Raw genomic sequence first — 18,515 nt, forward strand, 5'->3', positions numbered from 1 at the left:
ATTGACAATAAAGTTGACTTTGAAAAAAAATAAACATTTTATTCTCATCTTTTTTTTTTTTTGCTCATGAGGGCACTTGCATGGATAACAAACATTTTTTTTAATGGCTCAGAGACACAAAGACAACTATAGTGTATGCTACAAAACAAACTACATGATTGCAAATACACCACCAATAGGAAAAAATTAAGTAAATAAAATAACAAACATACGCCATAAGGCTAAATCAAGAATTCACTTACGTATAAAAGAAACATAAATAATTATAAATTAAAATAGTCTTAAAAAATATACATTTACAGGAAAAAATAAAAACCCAACGACACATTATTCATTTATAAGCTGTGATGTATCTATAAAGCTGTACACTTTTGGCCAGTGTAGACAATTTAAAGTCTTTTGTTTTCTTTTCTTAAGGATTGCACAGACACTGTTAACACTGTCAAGTGGCAGCAACAATGAATGCTACATTTGTACTGGATAGAAGAAGAAAAATAATAATAATCACGCCCCACCGTCCCCACCCCGAAAGCCCGGCCGGTTCAGTCCTGAGAGGCCGGCGATGGATGTCCGATGTCCGGCCAGCGCTGCTCCACCGGACCGGTGGGGCAGTCGGATATAGTCCGTCCATTCACCCCCTTCCTCCTCCTTTTCTTTCCTTCCTCCGTCAAACATGCCCAAACAAGCAGTAGTAGTGCAAAAATCCACCTAAAGAGGAAGAAAAATAAGTTGAGAAAATGAGTTTTCCTCGAAGAACAAAATGGAGAAAAACAACAAGCGAGAGAGACGAGCGTCTTCCTCGCCAGGACGCGAGATCAGCAACAGGGGGCGTCACTCTTTTTTTCCCGCCACAGCGTGTGACGTCTTTCCCCTCCCCCACCCCCGTCTTACTATCACTACACCCTCCCCCCCTAGTCGCCTCCCTTTCACGATCACCCCTCCCCCACCCACTTCGCCCCCCCCCCCTTTTTTTTCTCTTTTTTTTTCTGACGTGTTAAATCAAAAACAAACAAAACAAACACAAACTGGAACCTCGAATAGAAAATAATTCAAAGCTTTCATAAATAACACGAACACTATAAAAAATTGTAGGTTTTGAAACAAAACTATCGAAAAAAATTGGATGGAATTACTCCGCACAACCTGATAATGATTTTCAAAATATTGCAAAATTGAAAGTCCTTTACGTAATTTATAAAAAAATATATATATTAATAATTTATAAAAAAATAAATAAATAATACAACAGAGCGGTTATATCAACTGAAATCTCTTTAACGTGTACCACAATTTGTAAAAAAGGGGTGATTTTCAAGATAAGGTCGAATTAAACAGCCTATATGACTATATAGCAAATACGTTTTTTGTTTTTTTTTAATGGATGAATCGGAAAGGGCTCAAATGAAATAGCCTGAGCATGATTTTTAACATCTAAAATGACCGACTGAAAAAAATGAAAGCACAATCCAGGCTGCTAACTTTTAAAGTTAAACTGACAATATCATGTAGAGCAGCCTTGATATTATAATAATAATAATAAATCAACGTGTCCATTTGGAAAAATAACACCATATTTAATTGACTTCAAGTACTTAGCCAGTAAACAATAGGTATTGAAATGGTAAGTGTACCTTCAACGGATCCTCTTCCTGGGGGTTTGCTCCATGGCAGACTTGTTGGAATGATGGCCGAGCTCCACACACTTTCTCTCCGCGGCCCTCTTTCGTTTCACGAAGAAATCTACAGCAGAAAATTGCAGGTGGCGCTCGCGTTTAATCGCGGATTCAATTCATCCTGGATGCTGCAAGGCTCCTACCTGTGATGTGCGCGTTGCTATCCGCGTTGGCCGTCGTCGTCGGCCTTTTCCGTCCGCCGCAAGGGCCACTTCTGTGGGCCAGCCTCCGGGAGTTGAGCTTGTCCGCGCGGTTCTCCTGGTTGAGCTCCGCCGCCCGCGCGCCGTCGCTCCCCTCCTCGGGCGCCGCCAGACGTTCCAGCGCGTCCGGGTGCAGCTTGACGGGCGTCGCGGGCACGCCGAGCCGGGTCGAGTCCCGGTAGAACGCCGGGGCGCTATCCGCGGAGACCTCCACCCACTCGTAGTCTCCTTCCAGCGGGGTGTTGGCTTCAAAATTAAAGTTCCACCGCTGCCGGTCGCGCTCGGAAATCTCCCGCAGTTTGACGCTCATCTCCCGGCTCAGTTCGTCGTGGTCCACCGGTCCGAAGAGGTTCCGACAGACGCCGGTGCGCTTGTGGAAAGGGAAGGTCCTCCGGGCCGCCAGCCTCTCCATGGCGATGCTCGATAACTGGGCGTGAGACATGTCCCCCATAAAAGCCTCGAAAAGACAATGGTTTGAAAAACAACAACAACAACAACAGCAGGATTTCCAATGCGGATCCCTCGTGTGCGTCGGTTCCACGCTGGCTTGTGTTTAAATGTACCGTGCTAGTAAAAGTCAGAGTATATAACCTCCAGTCAAGACGTCAGTCAGCGCAGACACCTCGGACGACGTCGTGATTGGCTGCTGCAAGTCCAACCCCCTCTTCCTCCAAAACACACATACAACGCACAACCCCCACTCTCGAGTAGCTCCCCGGGTCTTTACGCGCTGTTTACGCGCATGAGTGTTTCCCAATCTTGCACTGGAGCCCAGGCACACTTGAAAAAAACAAAAAAAATGTCACTGCACACAACCACACACACACAAAATAGTTACAAAAAGTGCGCACACGTTAATTGCCATCATAGGGAAGAGCATTTATTTGTTTTTGCTTCAAGGCTACTTCTTCGTTGTTGGCACAAATAGATGACCTAATATATTTTATAGGGTTGTAAAATTCCGGGAATTTTCAGCTTGGAAACATTCGATGGGATTTAACAATAAACAAGGCAGATATTTAACACGTAGTTAAATATGAATTATGAAATATTTCTTGGTTGGTTTCACGCACACACACAAAAAAAAAAAAAAAAAAATGCAGAGAAGCTAGCTTGTTTTTTATTTTATTTTATTTTTTATTATTATTTTTAGGAAGGGCATTTTGCAGTAAATAAATCTCTTTGGGACACAAAACTGATCTCATACAAGGAATTCCTGCTTTTTAGACATCACAGACAGACAGCCAATCAATCAATCAATCAATATGTTTCACATATCTTGTGGCCTGGCAGTGCAAGCATTCAGTTCCATAAAAGTAAAAAGTCCAAAGAAAAATAAACACTCAAGTACAGATACCTAAACATTACATTTTGTAGGCCTATCGGTATAATAACAAAGTATTTTGTACTTCGTTATTCACTCTATAGATTCTCATTATGTCTTGTGATTAGTGATCAAATACCAGTGCATGGCATAAATAAAAGCGTTTTGTTTTCCCATTTATATATTTATTTAATCAATAATCATTACCATATGACAACAACACAGTACTGCCCTCATGGCTTCACTCCACTCCTGCAACGTCAGACCTTTTATTTTTCTTCTTCTTCCTCATTTCGCACACACAACAACGTAAACAGACTCGAGTTACACAATCCAGTACTGTAACTGTTTTTATTGGCTTCGCGTCACACCATCCACCTGCTTTGACGTGATTTATTGCTACAGCTTAAATTAAAAAAAAAAAAAAAAAAGACATAGTATCTTTGCATTGAAAACATGCCAAATGTGTGCCAAATGTTAGTGGGAATATGCACAAATCACCGACAAATATGAATATGTGTGATTCACTTCCAGTTTCGAATGAATCCAAACCCACATTCTTAAAATCTCCCTCCCTCCAGATTCTCCATTCTGCAGTGATGACTTCAGGTGCTTTCGTGCTAAGAAAAAAAAAAAAAAATGTTGGGCAACGCCTTCTTATTGGATAATGGACACACAGCGCCCCCTACAGGTGAAGAAAATAAGGTAAACGTCAGGAAAATGATACAGTATTTGTGTCTGCTTTCTAGTCCTGTATCTGCAGCATTTTATTGTCCGAAAAAAAAAAAAATACATATATATATATATATATATATATATATATATATATATAGAGAGAGAGAGAGAGAGAGAGAGAGAGATAAAGAGAGAGAATTGTGTTTTGTTTTTTTTGTTTTTTTGCTGTACTACAACAAAGTGTAATTGCACATCCACAACATTAGGTGGCAGTGGTGCTCTCATGGTCAGAGTATTAGCTCATCCACAGAGGTGTACTGTACACTACTTACAAAGATTTTATAGACAAATGATTAGGCCTGTCAGGCGATTAAATGTTTTGATCATAGTTAATCGCAAGACTTCAATAGTTAACTCACGATTAATTGCTAATTTTATGTCTGTTCTAAATGTACAATAGTTTGTTTTTCAAAATTTTCATACTCTTGTTAAAATAACTTAAAACAAAGTTAAACCAATACAAATATGGCTGCATCTTTTTGTCGTTGATACAGTAATAATAATTCATAAAACTGAGTTAAAATTAAAAAGATGTACTGTGCTGTGAAAAAACGAGTGAGTGTGATATTGGTTTGTGTTGGTCATTTTCTGCCACTAGATGGCATAATTGTAAGATGTCAGTGGCAGCTTAGTGCATTTTTCTTTTCATCTTAAGAGCTATCAAATCTTGGAAGTATTTTTTAAAATTGTAAAATCCAACTTTGGGGCATAACAAAAACATTTTTAGAAACAGTTATTCACACACATTCACATTTATGGAAAAATTAATTTAGTCTTCAATGAACCTTTTTTTTTTGCATTCTTTTTGGAATTCACAAAGAAGAAGAAGAAGAAGTACTTGGAGAAAAGCCCACAAAATTCCAATGAGATCGCAACCACAAACCTCTTGACTGTCAACCTGTATATGAGATCTACCCTTTTTTTTTTTTTTTTTTTTTTTTAGAAGCAAATTCTCTAGTATACTACCAGGAAGTGAAAGCAGAAAGCGGTATGGCATGTGGGTGGTGGGTGCGTCCTAGCGTAGGCTCAGCACATTACTTGGAAAAAGTTTCCTCTGTTCTCCTTTTTTTTTTTTTGGCGCTCCGGGGTGAAGGTCAACAATCATTCAGGCTCAAGTTTAGTCATAAAATGTGGCCTAGTGAAGTCCTGTGTAGGTATTCATAAGCCCGAGGGGTTTGTGGATTTACATTATTCACTATTTTTCCTCGCCGATGTTTTCCGAGTCAAAGTGACATGTTTGGAATGCTTGTTGGAAGGTGAACGACGACACAAACGTCACTCTTATCTCTTCTCATCAACGAGCCTCGGGTCTCATCAGTCAACCTCCTCTTTGCCAATCTCCCAACGTATGTGTAGCACACGAGTCATCATTCTCTTACGTAATGGACACCTCAGTAAAAGTGGTCCTTTTACAGTTGATGTCGCAGTTGATTTCCCCGTTCCCTTCCGGGAGCTCAGACACACGTCACGTCCCGTCCCGTCACGTCGCCCTCGCTCGGACACACTTGCGAACAAGTCGTGCTTTTTTGTTTTTTTTCGCCGTGGTAACAGTCGACATTGTTTGATTTTGAATTGTTTGTTTGTTTGCGCCCAGGTGAGAACAATAAGAGGAAGAGGGGAATGCTCCCCCCCCCCCACACACACACACTTCCTTTCCTCACACAAATGTACCCTAACAGGCTCGCTGGTTACTTCTTGTCAGTGACACATGAATGTTGCCATGTAGCAAATACTCTATTTACAAGGTGCAGCTTGAGAGGAGCGGTGGACCTCTACTGCCCCCTTGTGTCAGTTGAACAGTTCCCCCCCTGTGGATCACTACAGTACACCTTGTGAAACGTCCTCAAACACTTCATCACACTTGGGTAGTTACTTTAGAACAGGGGTGGCAAACTGCGATCCTTGAGGGCCGGAGTCCTGCAGGTTTTTATAGATTTCACTACTCGAAGTGCAGCTGATTCCAATTAGCATGCTCGTTATCGGGCTTCTGCAGAGCTTGCTGATGAGCTGTTCATGAATCAGCTGTGTTGAAGAAGGGAAATATCCCAAATTCTGCAGGAATGCGGCCCTCGGGGACCAGATCTCGCCACCCCTGCTTTAGAATATGACTCAAGTAAAAATTCATCCTCCAAATGATAGGGATGTAAGGATAAGCGCGATATTGTGATATAAAACTGCCACAATATCGTCGTCATGTTCACGATATTTAAATGCAGCATATCTGTTCAAAAAGTCAGGTTGATTTCCATTTGTGCAGGTCTAGTGCCCTCTTGTGGCTAGTTTTTTAGTGTAGGTTAATTTTTAAAAGGCATGTTTTGGCCCTTCTATGTTTAATATCTACACTAATTGTCAGATACCATAACACAACATGACATAATAAAACATAATAATAATAATAATGATAATAACACAATATCGATGTTATGTACAAACGCAGAATATTGTGCTTTTATTTTTTTTTAGTATGAGCTCTTTTTTTTTTTTTTTTTTTTTTTTTTTTTTTTTTTTTTACAATATTGTGACCTTGTTTTAAATATCACCAAGGACAGGACAAAATCACCACCACACGTTAAGAGAAGCCCAGATCTGTAAATTGAGAAATTGTTTGTTTAAATCCTGTATTTAATAAGTGCCTTTTCCAGAGTGAAGACCGGCAGCCTTTAAGTAATTAAAATAAGTTACTACTCGACTCTCTTCAGAAGTTCCAGTGATGAGGTTGATGTCATCTATTTTCATGCTTCAAAACAAATATATTAACAACAACAAAAAAATCTACATGACTTAACAGTTGTTTTTATTATCGTGGCACATCACCTCCCAAAAAATGTGTCAATCAATATATACAATTTTTTTGTATTCATTTGAAACATGGGTGCGCCGCCCTTTACCTTAAACAAAATGGGCACTCTGTTTTCCGAAAGAGTGACCGTGTTATTTTAAACCTTGGAAACCATAAGCAGACATAAACACCGCAAGTCGAACCCAAAAACCCCGAAGATGAAACGAGCGCACTCAAACGCGTCTTTGTACCGACACGTGTACCTCAAGCATCCTCATGGTGAAGGTCATTTTTAATGGTCCAAAAATAAAAAAAAATAAAAATAAAAAAATCCCCATACTGTTCATTAATACAGGATTGCGAACAGTCCCGGACTGTACGCCACAACAGCGGAGTCTGAATCGGAAAGCGGCCTTCAGGAAATGTCGCCTATTACCTTTAGGTTGAATCTATGAATAGTGCTGCAGCCGCCATGTTCCAACAGTGCGCCCTTTCACATGCAGCACAATCACCGTACACACACACGCACGCACGCACGGCCAGACAAAGACATGGTTCACCCAAATGAGGGTGTGGTCGGCCAGAGGTGGGCTGCCAAACTGGGGGTGGGCGCGAGTGGTATGTTTACGTTGTAGATATACTGCACAGCCGCATGATGATGAATGAAACGTTGTTCAAGCTTAAAACATTAAACAGCAAATTGTTGTTTTTTGTCTGGTTATATATGGTGTGTGGGATTTGTACTTACGGATCTAACATATTGTGGCTGATGTTCAAACCCCCCCAAGACTATACTACGAGTGAGGAGACATCGCACCCTGGTGGTGAGGATGGTTAAAACAGGTTGGATGAGTGGTGTTTTCTATTTGTACTGTTTGTTTTTTTTTATTTAATTTTTTATTTAGTTTTATTTTTTTATGGACTTATCCTAATGGGAAATTAAGTGTAGATGATATTAATTAATTAAATTTTTTTTTATTAATATATATTTTTTTTTCACATTTGGGGAAACAAAATCTAATGCCACACTACCAGGCAAATTTTTTTTTTTTTAAAAAGCCGCAAAAGATGCAGATGCACAAGTTAATTGCCATCTAGTGGAAGAGGATTTGTTTTTTTTTTTGCTCTGCATGACACTATAGGTTGTTGACATCGATGGATGATACTGCTTCTTTCAAACACCCACAAAACTTTGCGTTTAAAAAACAAAAAAAAAGTATTTATTTAATTACTTAATTTATTATGCCTGTGAGTAATGTAGATTCCAATCTCAGTGCAAATTATATTTATATATTTTTATTATTGTAAAAATACCGATAATCGGGCCAAATTTAAGTCAGCTAAGCACCTATTGTTGGAAAGTAGTGCAGTCACTTTCAAATATTTTTTAGAATTGATTAATCCATATCAATTATTCAATCGATTAATCGACTAAACTGATTCGTTTTAATTTTGCATTCAAGTGTATTTAAAAAAAAAATCCCCTGGTTACTGATTATTAAGTGATTAATCAATTAATCTTGACAGCTCTATTAGAAAGATTATCCTGATCTATGACCTTGTGTTGTGGGGCGTGTTAAGAGTGATTTATCCTTTGCTTGGAAATTAGTCTGGTGGACGATCGTAAATGGTACACCTGTTTAACGTTTACGATCTCAAATCCTTGTGTGTGGTCAACACACTGAAAACTGAAAGAAACGATCGCCAATTAAGAAGCAACCTGAAGCTCACACTGTCGTCCAACACAAACAGAGGAGCAAATGGTCGTGTTGTGTGTTGGTGTCACGTTTCTCCCAAGTCACTCACTACAGAAGAAATGACAAGAACTGCAATGTCGTTACCAGATTAGACTCCAGCTAGCATTTGACTACTACTATTATTGTATCTAGCCTGTTTGTGGTATATTAGATTCTAACTTAAAGTTCCGATGATCCAGAAATCAAACCATGGAGAAAAAAAAAAAAAAAAAGCCGACCTCCCAAAAACAACAAATGATGATACGATATGTTGTGGTATAAATGTTGACAATATGGCAAGTCCATCTTTGGACTTTATTAACACAATATGTTCATTAAAGAATCAACAATGCAAGCATCAGCGGCGCTTTGCAAAGCCACTCGGGCCTCTTTCGCTCATCTGTCATCCATTGTTGGCCTCTTAATCCCACCGTTGCCCCCAATGTACATTTCCCTCAATTAAACAGGGGTGGGCTTAAATTAGCCCAGCGCGATTAAAACGCGGCGGCTGATGTTTAATGAAGCGACCTCGCTGGTCATGAAGCAATTCGTGCAATCAATAAGGGGATCAATGATCACCAGCGACCCTTGCAGGTCGGAGCTGATGGATGCTGGTCCACACTGACGAGGAGTTCTTTGCGCTTTATGACGTAGACAGATGGATGATATGATTGCATGGCCTCCTCCTCCTCCTCCATGACTCTCACCTAAAGCAAAGCTTTGATTTTGCCACCCTGACGACAAGTCGCTGAGGCTAAGCCCAAAAGCCCCAGATTAATAGTTTTCTCTTGATTTATTGCAAGTAAAAGCAAAATAGAAGGTCGTTGACATGTCTTGTTTACCTTGTTTAATGCACTTAATAGTATGCATAAATCTTTCCTTTAGAATCGGCTTTTTTCTTTCTTTTTTTTCTCTTTTTTTTTTTTTTGCTCCTGACCCCGGTTTGACCAGACTTCTTAGGACAAAAGAGCTCGGCTTTCTGTTCCATCACGCTCCCACCTCCCTCTCCTCAAATTTGACTCATTGTAAACTCCTCCCACCCCCAAACACTCACAACAACACCCACAACTTCCTAATGCACCCCCCCCCACGTCAGCACTAGCATGTGGTTAAAAAAGATGCCATCGGTTCACAGACAGCACCTGCCAAATTCTATCTTCCAAAGTAAACATTGATATGTTTTACGCTATTTGTTTAATTACGTATTTATCTACATGAAATCAAATCTAATTCAAGCATAACGTGCTTATCATTATAAACATGGTTAAAAGATTATTTTTATGTATTGCAGAAAACATACTTAGCAATCATTTGATTTATAAAAAGGTGTCACAAAATTAGGGCAGAGTAAAGCGAGCTTGCCAAGCTAGTGGCTAATGCTAGCCCAGTGACTTAAACGAGCAAACATTTTCAGTCACTTTAAGAAGTTTATAAACGAGAGGATTTGTGTCTGGTATTTATTTATATATATATATATATATATATATATATATATATATATATATATATATATATATATATATATATATATATATATATATATTTATTTATTTATTTATTTTTTTACTAACAGTGATGATAAAAGAGCAGTGACACAAGCATGCCAAGCTAACGTCTGCGTATGCCAGCTAATAATAGCAAACAATGCCACAGAATAAGCGCAACATGTTTTTTCTTTTCTTTTTTTTTCTTTTTTTTTTGGTGTTCATTTCAACAGGCTTATAGAAGATTTATGTCAGATACAAAAAAATGAGGAGAGGGGAAAGCAGATTGCACACCTGAATGCAAAATAAGCTTAGCTAACATCGGTAATATTAGCTAACTGATGAAACAATGCCTCACAAACATTTATAACATTTTTCAGGCACGTATTATTTGCTATGTCTTTTCATCTTTTCGCATCTTTGAGTGAACGTTGGAAAAAGAGCAGATGTATTTGCGTCCTCGGTTTGCGCCATGCTAACACACTGTTAGCGAACATCAGCTTAAGTTAGCTAAACAACTACACAATGTCGTACAAACATGGTTGTTAATGCTTCAACAGGCTGAAGATTTACATCTTTCTTTCTTTTTTTTCCCAAATGTAACACGGAAATGAAGTGTGCCAAGTAACGTCAGCTAGCATATTAGCTTAGCTCAGACTCAAAATGACACAATACAGAACACTAACTGTTCTGAATTAAAATGGGGGGAATGTGCAAGAATAATAAAACCGGCATTACTTGGTTTGTTGTTTATTTTCTTTTTCAGTAATGCAGGGAACTGCGGTAGACATTCTTATAAAAAAAAAAAAAAAAAAAATCATATTAAATTGAATAAATGTCTGACTGAGAACTGTGGAGCATCAGTTTTGATCTGAACTGAAAACTAGCATTTTGTTTTCAAATGCTCTGTTGTACTTTCCCAGTGTGGCCTGTTGGAAAGCAAAAGTCATTTTGTGAAACTTGCCAAAACGTTATTTTTCTTGGCTTAATCCCTGATAATTAGTCATCAACACCATATAGGTTGAAATAAGGGGCGGCTTTATCCGCACTATTGCTGAGACAAATTTTCCAACTGGTTAAACCCAAACGTTCCAAGGAAGAAAGCTTCAGCCACCTCCCATTATTTATTAATAGGCTTGGACATTAAAAAAAAAAAAAAAAAAACAAGAGCCTGAATGGGGGAGCATGTGTTTAAATGGATCACTGTTGGCGATGATGTCATTGGCCCACCTCATTCCTCCCCCCCAAAACGCACTCACATAAACGCACCCTGTGTTTCCCTGGTAGCACTGACCAGCTGTCTCTCCTGCTGCTCTCAGCTGATGGAGCACTGAGATGCAGTTGGGGCGTGGGGGGTTGTGGGGGTCCGACAGCTGAGCAGATGTAGAAAGGCTTTGACGGGGAGGAGCTTTTTTTTTTTCCCAGCCACCCCGCAGCCGTGCAGCTGCCCCCCCCCCACACACACACACACCAGCTGCCAAGATGACCACCATAAACTTCCATCTGCATCACTCCAGACCAAAATTATCTCAGCGCTAACGTGCCTTAAAATGAGCCGGCCCTCCGCTGTCCCTCCCCCTGCTAACAACCCTCTTGAACTGTGACCCCAGAGGTGACAAAGAACTGATCATATTGATCAGCGCATTGATATGGAAATATGCAACACACTATGATATGATCAAAGAAAGAGGGTCAGGAAGACACCTGCTATTTAAACCGTGATGTCATCAAAAAATCAGCAAGAGCACTGAGAGAGTGCAAGAACTTCTTTTGTGCATTTTGCCACAAAAATCACACAGAAATAAATTAAAGGGATACTTGACTCATTGAGCCATTTCCAGCCGTAAAAAGTGAATATTTTGTCGATAATTAATGTGGTAACGTCATTATTTTTCATGTCCAATTAATACCTTTAAAAAGTATTTTTTCTACTTCCTGTCGACTGATGATGACATCACTTGTACTGAGGACGTAGGTCATCGTGACCAATCATGGCCCAGTTTACTGACCAAACCCAGAAAACAGGTGAGTCATGATTGGTCGTTACCTACTTCCTCAGTACAGGTGATGTCATCATCAGTCGACAGCAAGTAGAAAAAAAAAACTTTTTAAAGGTATTAATTGTACAAAAAAAAATAAAAAAATAATGAAGTTACCAAATTCATTTGGACCGAAATATGAATTTTTTACTGCTGAAAATTGTTCCATGAGTCAAGTATCCCATTAAATATAAATGTAAATTTGTTCACGTATTGTTTGTACTGCAACTGCATGTCTTCCAAATCAGGAAAAAAAACACAAAAAAAAACAATAGGTCAGTATATTAGACGTGCAGCAAACACAACTAAGTGATGCCTGCCACATAGTGGTGAATGGTGATATTACAACTTAAAACTATACAGTCAAAGTGATGCCCATTGAAATGCACTGGGGGGGAAAAAAGGTTTTTTGAAAAATCCCTAAAAATGTGTAAGAGAAAAAAAATGACAAAAATTTTTTTTTAAATGTTTTTAAATGAATAAATAAAAGTTAGGAAAAAATACTACTTAAAAAAAAAACCCAAACAAATAAATGAATCTGCAAGCACTGTGCCACAAGTATGTGAGGGTTCACTTTTGTACAGGAAACAAATAATTCCCCCCATGCCTCCCTTTTTTTTCTTTTTTTTCCCCTTTTCTTTTTTTTTTCTTTTCTTTTTTTTTTAAATATATATTACCGGTAATCAGAAGGCTGCCTGTTCCCAATCTCTGTACGAGTAGCATTGCAAATGTATTTTAACAGCAGATCCGGGTTCTATACAAATATTAATGATCCGTTCTGATGACTGGTCACTGGAGGATTCTGCTTTTTCGCGTGGGTGAGGGGAGAGGAAGCGTGAGTGTGTGTGTGGGGTGTATGGGTGGTTTCGGGGGGAGTTGTGGGTCCCAGATGGATAATGGATGGGAAGTGTATTTCCAGGCTGGGACCAAGCAAGCAGCCAGTGGGAGACTGTGGGCTGCTGACACGTATGTCCACCTGACACCCAATTATGCTCGTGTGTATGTCTGTTTTGGCCCAATTAAAGTTTCTCAATGAGTATGACACTTTTAATTCTTCCATCCAAATGCTTCAACCTACCATTCGCTGTCATACAGTGATGGATGGATGGATGGATGGATGGATGGATATTATCTTAACAAGCATCGGTTGGACAGATCGTGAACAATTAGGTCAAAAGCTTGCTCTGTTTGTTTTCCTCATCATGTGGTGGATCGCTCACATTTTGAAAATCAGTTAAGACATTTCAAATCAATATAAGATATATCCTACAGTAGCAATAATTAGCTACAATAAAAATGCGTGAAGCTGAGCTTTAATCCTCTTAAAACGGAATTTGAGTGGATGTTTTGGCCCCAAGCGCCCCCGGGGTCTAACTAGCCCCTCAGCAGATCATTTTTCGGATGTGCTCAGCTGTACTCGTCCATCAATGACGTCCCAAGACACTGTACAACCACCCCCCATTCTACCTTTCAGGAAAGGTGAGCTGCCGTGTCGCCGTCCCTCCCTTTCACCTGCTGCCATCTTCACTCAGTGACAATCCTGGCGACAAAACGAGGGAAGCAGCTGGCCATATAAGACACACAAAGCACTGTGTCACCTTGTTAGTGTTTGAAGGTGGTCTGAAACTATCCACTTTACTGTACAGCTCTCCTCAAAGACAAATGGAGCTTGTTTGTGAAGGCCAAATGATCTGCACATCATCCTGCTTCTGCCTTTTACGTTTTCCTGTTGGCCTACTTTCACAAGCTATTGAACTGCTCCACACTCAAGATAACAATTGGTATTACTATATTTTTAGCTAATTCTATATATATATAGCTATATAGCTAGCTATGCTAGATATCTAGCATAGCTAATAGCTATTAGCTATGCTGGCTAGTGGGCTAGCCTAGCTATTCTACATCTATTTATCTATCTATCTATCTATCATTTCAAGTTGCCGACTGACAGATTTATTTGCCTTCCTCTTAGTGTTTATTCAGTATGTTGTGTTTGAGAAACGGTGTGCGCGTGTCCATCTGTTGTGTGTGGGTGGCATTGAGTTAGTTTATTTTGCTTGTTCTTAAGTGTCAAAATGTTTCAAATGGGCTATATAAATCAAGTCTAAGTGATTGATTGATACTTCCCGTAAGAGTCTACTAGTGTAGTTTACAATTTTCTGTTTCAAATTTATTCATGTAGACATGCTAACCAGACAACAGCTATAAAAAATAATAAATAAATCAGTTTTCTCTGTAGTGAATGTGTAGTCGATACTTTAATACTTTAATCAGGTTAGAAATCAAATCACTGTTCCCTTCTTTTGTCATTTGCGTCTCAGGGGGCATTGATTTAATCCGAAGGGCACAAGTATTGATGCAATTGATTTGAGCCATTTTAGCAGCTGCTCAGCAAATGGCGGATTGATTCTCGTTTTCGTCACCCGCCATCTGACCGGCGGCGTGAAAATCCGCAAAGCGTCGCCAGGGTTGCGGAGTTGCTGCTGAGAGACTAACTGATCCATAATGATGCATCATGTTTCATTTGTCGCTCGCGTCGTCGCCGCCTCATTTGCGACTGATTCGGGCGACTTCTGTTTGAACACATCACTTCCCGTATGGCAGGAAGTGAGCAATTTGTTCAGAAAATAGCACTCTGTAATATTGTACTTTATAAAAACATAAGAGTAACGACATTTACATTTAAAGTTTAAAAGACTGTCAGGAAACTAGACAAGACCACTAGGATGTATACCCATGAACCCCTTCTCAATCTACACCTCTGGGCTTCTGTTAATTTGTGGTGGTGATTTTTTCCAGTAGTGTGTGTGTGAGGTCATGACGGCCTCTCAGAGGTGGTCGTGCAGCTGTGGGAGCGCTCGAGGGCCTCACAGGCAGACGAAGGCCGATCAACACCTCAACTGTCTGATCACGCTTTGGCGCGAGAGGGCATGACGTGAAGAGGTGTGCAAAGGCCACCAAGGAAGTACATTTTGACAGTTTGACCCAAGGGGCTGGCGCCAAGCTCCTGGCTGAGTCGAGGACAGGGGAAGGCACGATTGTGGGAGGAGCATAATGGTCAAACGTTATTTGATTAACACTTGTTGCAGTATGGCAACAGCTTTAGAATTCTATCAGAAAAATTGGTCAACAAATGGAGACATTCCTGAGCAGTTGGACAGAAGACAGCATCCAGTACCATAATTTGTTGTGCTTTCCCTCTTGTCTCTTTTTAAACATTTTCACTGGGCCATTTACAAGTATGGCAGTCACCAACAACAACAACAACAAAAGTGTCAAGGCCAAAAATGTTCAATTTGTGGGGGTGGACTACAGCTGGGTGGAACTAACCAGGAAGTCGCTCCACTTCATTAAAGGCCCAGCAGGAGAGCCCTCCTTCCTCCAATGCTCCCCTCTCAGAACTGTTATATTACCCCCAAATTTCCATACATCCGCATGTGGGCATATTCTTAATTCATGGCAAAAGCGAGGAGCTCCATAATAAGGTCTGACTCTGATCCAATCATCCCATTGTGGAAAAGTGTTGCTAGAGAGCAGCATATAATCTGATCCCCCGCTGCCATGAGTGAAAAAAAAAAAAAAAAAAAAAAAAAAAGCCACAGGGTCAAGTGGATTGTGCAAGCGTACCTAATAATAATTACAATAATTCATTTTGCATTTTGCTGTTATTGTTTTTATGTATAGTTAGTTTGGCTTTTTTTCTAATTAAATTTAATTAGAATTAAATTAAACTAAATACATTTTCTGCGACAATCACAACAAATTAATTATAATAGTTTAATAATTACATTTTGTTTACGTAAAATGTTTTGCTTTAATTTATAATCTAAGTATTTTTGTATTCTGTTTTTGTAGGAAATATGCTTAACACAAAAACTGGATGTATTTTATAATATAGTTATTCTAGTAAATACAGTATACAGGCCAGGGTATATATTTTTTTCATACAATAATAATTTATTTGACATCATTTTGTTTTCATTTGATTCCATAATCAAAGATACCTATAAACATATTTCATTTTATTTCATGGTACTGTATATCCATATTCACATTTTTGAACACAACATACATACAAATTCCTCATCCAGTGACCTGCAGACCCAGTTTTTTTATTTTTATTAGAAGATTTAGGGCCCAAAATAAACTGACCCCGACACTGGATGCCCCGCCCCTTTTCAGTATGCCCAGCCCGATCAGCAATGGTCAATCAATATTCACTTCCTGATTGACTGGTTCAGCGAGCGATGGCCAAGTCCCCCCTCAGCACCTGTTAGAATCTTCTTAATCTCCAGCAGCAGCCCTGTTCTCGGGGGTATTTTGGAGCGGGCCCCAAATCTAATCCATAAGAGCGGCACGGGGCCAAGGCTAGTGCAGATTAGACCCCTACCGCCACTCGTATTTCTCCTAGGATTTCGTCGGCCCCTCTTAATCCTCCGCCTCGGGTGGAAGAGAGACACATCCACCTTCCCCCTCGGTGCAAACCGAATCAAGATGTATCCCTGTTGACCAATCACAGGCCTCGTCCAGGCTGACTTCCTGTTATTAACACCCCCCAATATCTATGAATGCACATACTCTTTCCCCCTTCCACAGACTTAAAAAGCCAATTGATTTGTTGATTTCTCTCCTTTTGTCTGAGGTTGGCCGAGTGTTAACGAGACAACTAGGGTTCGAGGCCCGGTGCCAGGACTTTTGGCGTAGGAGATTAAGGGCCCGATCTGGGCATCTGTCATGCCCCATCAGCACTCAGGTCTCTATGGAGGTCCCTTTCTGCTGCAGACACAGCATGGATGGGTGGGTGGATGGATGGACGGACGGATTTATTTATTTATTCATTTATTTATTTATTTATTTATTTATTTATTTATTTATTTATTTAAGAACAGCGTGAATATTCATACAGTGCTTAATGTTACAGTGAGTTGATTTTATTTTTTTTTAAAAGTAAATTGAATGTATAACGGACTGGTTAGCACCTCCCCCTCAAAGTTCTGAGGACTCGGGTTCGAGTCCAGGCTCCGGCCTTCATGGGTGGAGTTTGCATGTTCTCCCCGTGCCCGCGTGGGTCTTCTCCGGGTACTCCGGTCTCCTCCCACATTCCAAAGACATGCGTGGCAGGTTAATTGGGCGCTCCGAATTGTCCCTAGGTGTGCTTGTGAGTGTGGATGGTTGTTGGTCTCTGTGTGCCCTGCGATTGGCTGGCAATCAGTCCAGGGTGTACCCCGCCTAGTGCCCAAAGCCATCTGAGATAGGCTCCAGCACCCCTTGTGAGGAATAAGCGGTCAAGAAAATGGATGGATTGAATGTATAACGTCAGTTGGGAGATGCTCAAGCTACCCAGTGACACAAATGACAAAATAAAGTTAAAAAAATATTTAATTTGGAGCAAATTATAGAAAATAATAGTAATTGAGAACTCTATTGAAAACAAAATACAGAAATGAGGAAGAGATGCTAAAAAAAATACAATATGTGTTACTCTGTCATTATGTTCATTAACAGTATACGTACTTTGTCTCCATCTAGCGGCAAACGTTCACGTTACAGTACAAGCCAAAGTAAAGTAAAAGTAAAAAGTAGTCCAAATATTTACTTGAGTAAGAGTTAATGGGTATTCGTGAAGACTGCTCAAGTAGTGGTAAAATAGGTGAATAACTACTAACTTCTGATATTTATTTTTTAACTCATCTGAGCAAATAACTGACTGACAAAAATGACTGACTGACTGACTGAATGAATGAATGAAGAAGCTTCTTGTTGACCACATTTGATAAAGTAAATCTTTTTACTCGCTGTTTTATGTTGCACCACAGCCATAACAAATAAATAATTTAAAAACGTGTACAACTTACCGCAACGTGCTTTCTCAAGACGTCCAGCTTTTGGTGAAATGTCCACCACGTTCCAGCAAACGACATCTCATTACGAAAGTGTTAAATTTGCATTTATTTGTCCAATTAAATGTAAGAAAGAAAGAAAAAAATGGCCGTAATGTACGGGCAGTGCCGTTCAGCGTTGAGAGTCGTCGCATCCTTCATGTTTGACGAGCCCGCAAAGACCGCTTTTGCGGTCATGTGACTGCCTGGCTCCGTTTGATTGGTGAAATGACGTCAAACGTCAGTCAAATGGTTACGTTTGATTGGTGAACAGCGCCCGAGGAGGAAGTGTCATAGATACACCAACCAAATAAATAAATAAAATTGTTCGCAAATAAATTAACAGATACAAATAAGTAGCAAGTTATTAAGTGTCGTTTCTTAACATAAATCCTAAATTACTCTGAAAAGGTTAAAAAAAAAAAAATGTTGCATGAAATCTACTGCTAGATCAAACAGCCACAACCCAAGACGATAACTGCCATTTTAATTTATAAAAATAATTGCATCACCAAAATGAGGACCGGCTTTTAAAAACACTATCAGAAAATGTGCCTTTTTGCGTCTACAGCTGCACTAAGACTACACTTCCGAAATATGATTCTTTGTTTTGTCAAAATAGGATATGTTGTAGCCTAATATATGTCATATGCTGAAGAAGGACAA

General features: G+C 39.6%; 2 protein-coding genes and 1 long non-coding RNA gene across 8 annotated transcripts in view; 1 reads left to right on the forward strand and 2 right to left on the reverse strand.

Moving 5' to 3' along the window:
* The window catches only part of LOC144016402 (uncharacterized), an 86,188-nt gene extending 72,510 nt beyond the window's left edge, over positions 1 to 13,678 (forward strand). For 4 of the 5 annotated variants that reach the window (XR_013282902.1, XM_077517502.1, XM_077517501.1 and 1 more), the window contains 2 exons: positions 3,779 to 3,902; positions 13,445 to 13,678. Coding sequence is in view for 4 of the 5 variants with exons in the window: in XM_077517502.1 (XP_077373628.1) it covers positions 3,779 to 3,902; positions 13,445 to 13,505 (185 nt within the window). In the remaining variant the exon portion in view is untranslated. Of the gene's footprint in view, positions 1 to 3,778; positions 3,920 to 13,444 lie in introns of those variants that run through there. The other variant, XM_077517505.1, reaches the window with a different exon arrangement.
* Positions 19 to 2,602, reverse strand: cdkn1cb (cyclin dependent kinase inhibitor 1Cb). The gene is made up of 3 exons (XM_077518089.1): positions 1,817 to 2,602; positions 1,632 to 1,740; positions 19 to 708 (listed from the first exon to the last, which is right to left on the reverse strand). The coding sequence occupies exons 1-2, from the start codon at positions 2,322 to 2,324 to the stop codon at positions 1,634 to 1,636; spliced, it is 615 nt and encodes a 204-aa protein (XP_077374215.1). The 5' UTR covers positions 2,325 to 2,602; the 3' UTR covers positions 19 to 708; positions 1,632 to 1,633.
* LOC144016403 (uncharacterized) lies at positions 3,535 to 18,016 on the reverse strand. 2 transcript variants are annotated; one of them, XR_013282903.1, is made up of 3 exons: positions 17,826 to 18,016; positions 13,438 to 13,510; positions 3,535 to 3,882 (listed from the first exon to the last, which is right to left on the reverse strand). It is a non-coding gene; the product is annotated as an uncharacterized LOC144016403 (long non-coding RNA). The 2 variants fall into 2 exon arrangements; XR_013282904.1 differs by having other exon boundaries at positions 13,438 to 13,534.
* Positions 18,017 to 18,515: the final 499 nt, after the last annotated feature.

The sequence above is a fragment of the Festucalex cinctus genome, chromosome 3 (assembly GCF_051991245.1).
Source record: "Festucalex cinctus isolate MCC-2025b chromosome 3, RoL_Fcin_1.0, whole genome shotgun sequence".
NCBI classification, from domain to species: Eukaryota; Metazoa; Chordata; class Actinopteri; order Syngnathiformes; family Syngnathidae; genus Festucalex; species Festucalex cinctus.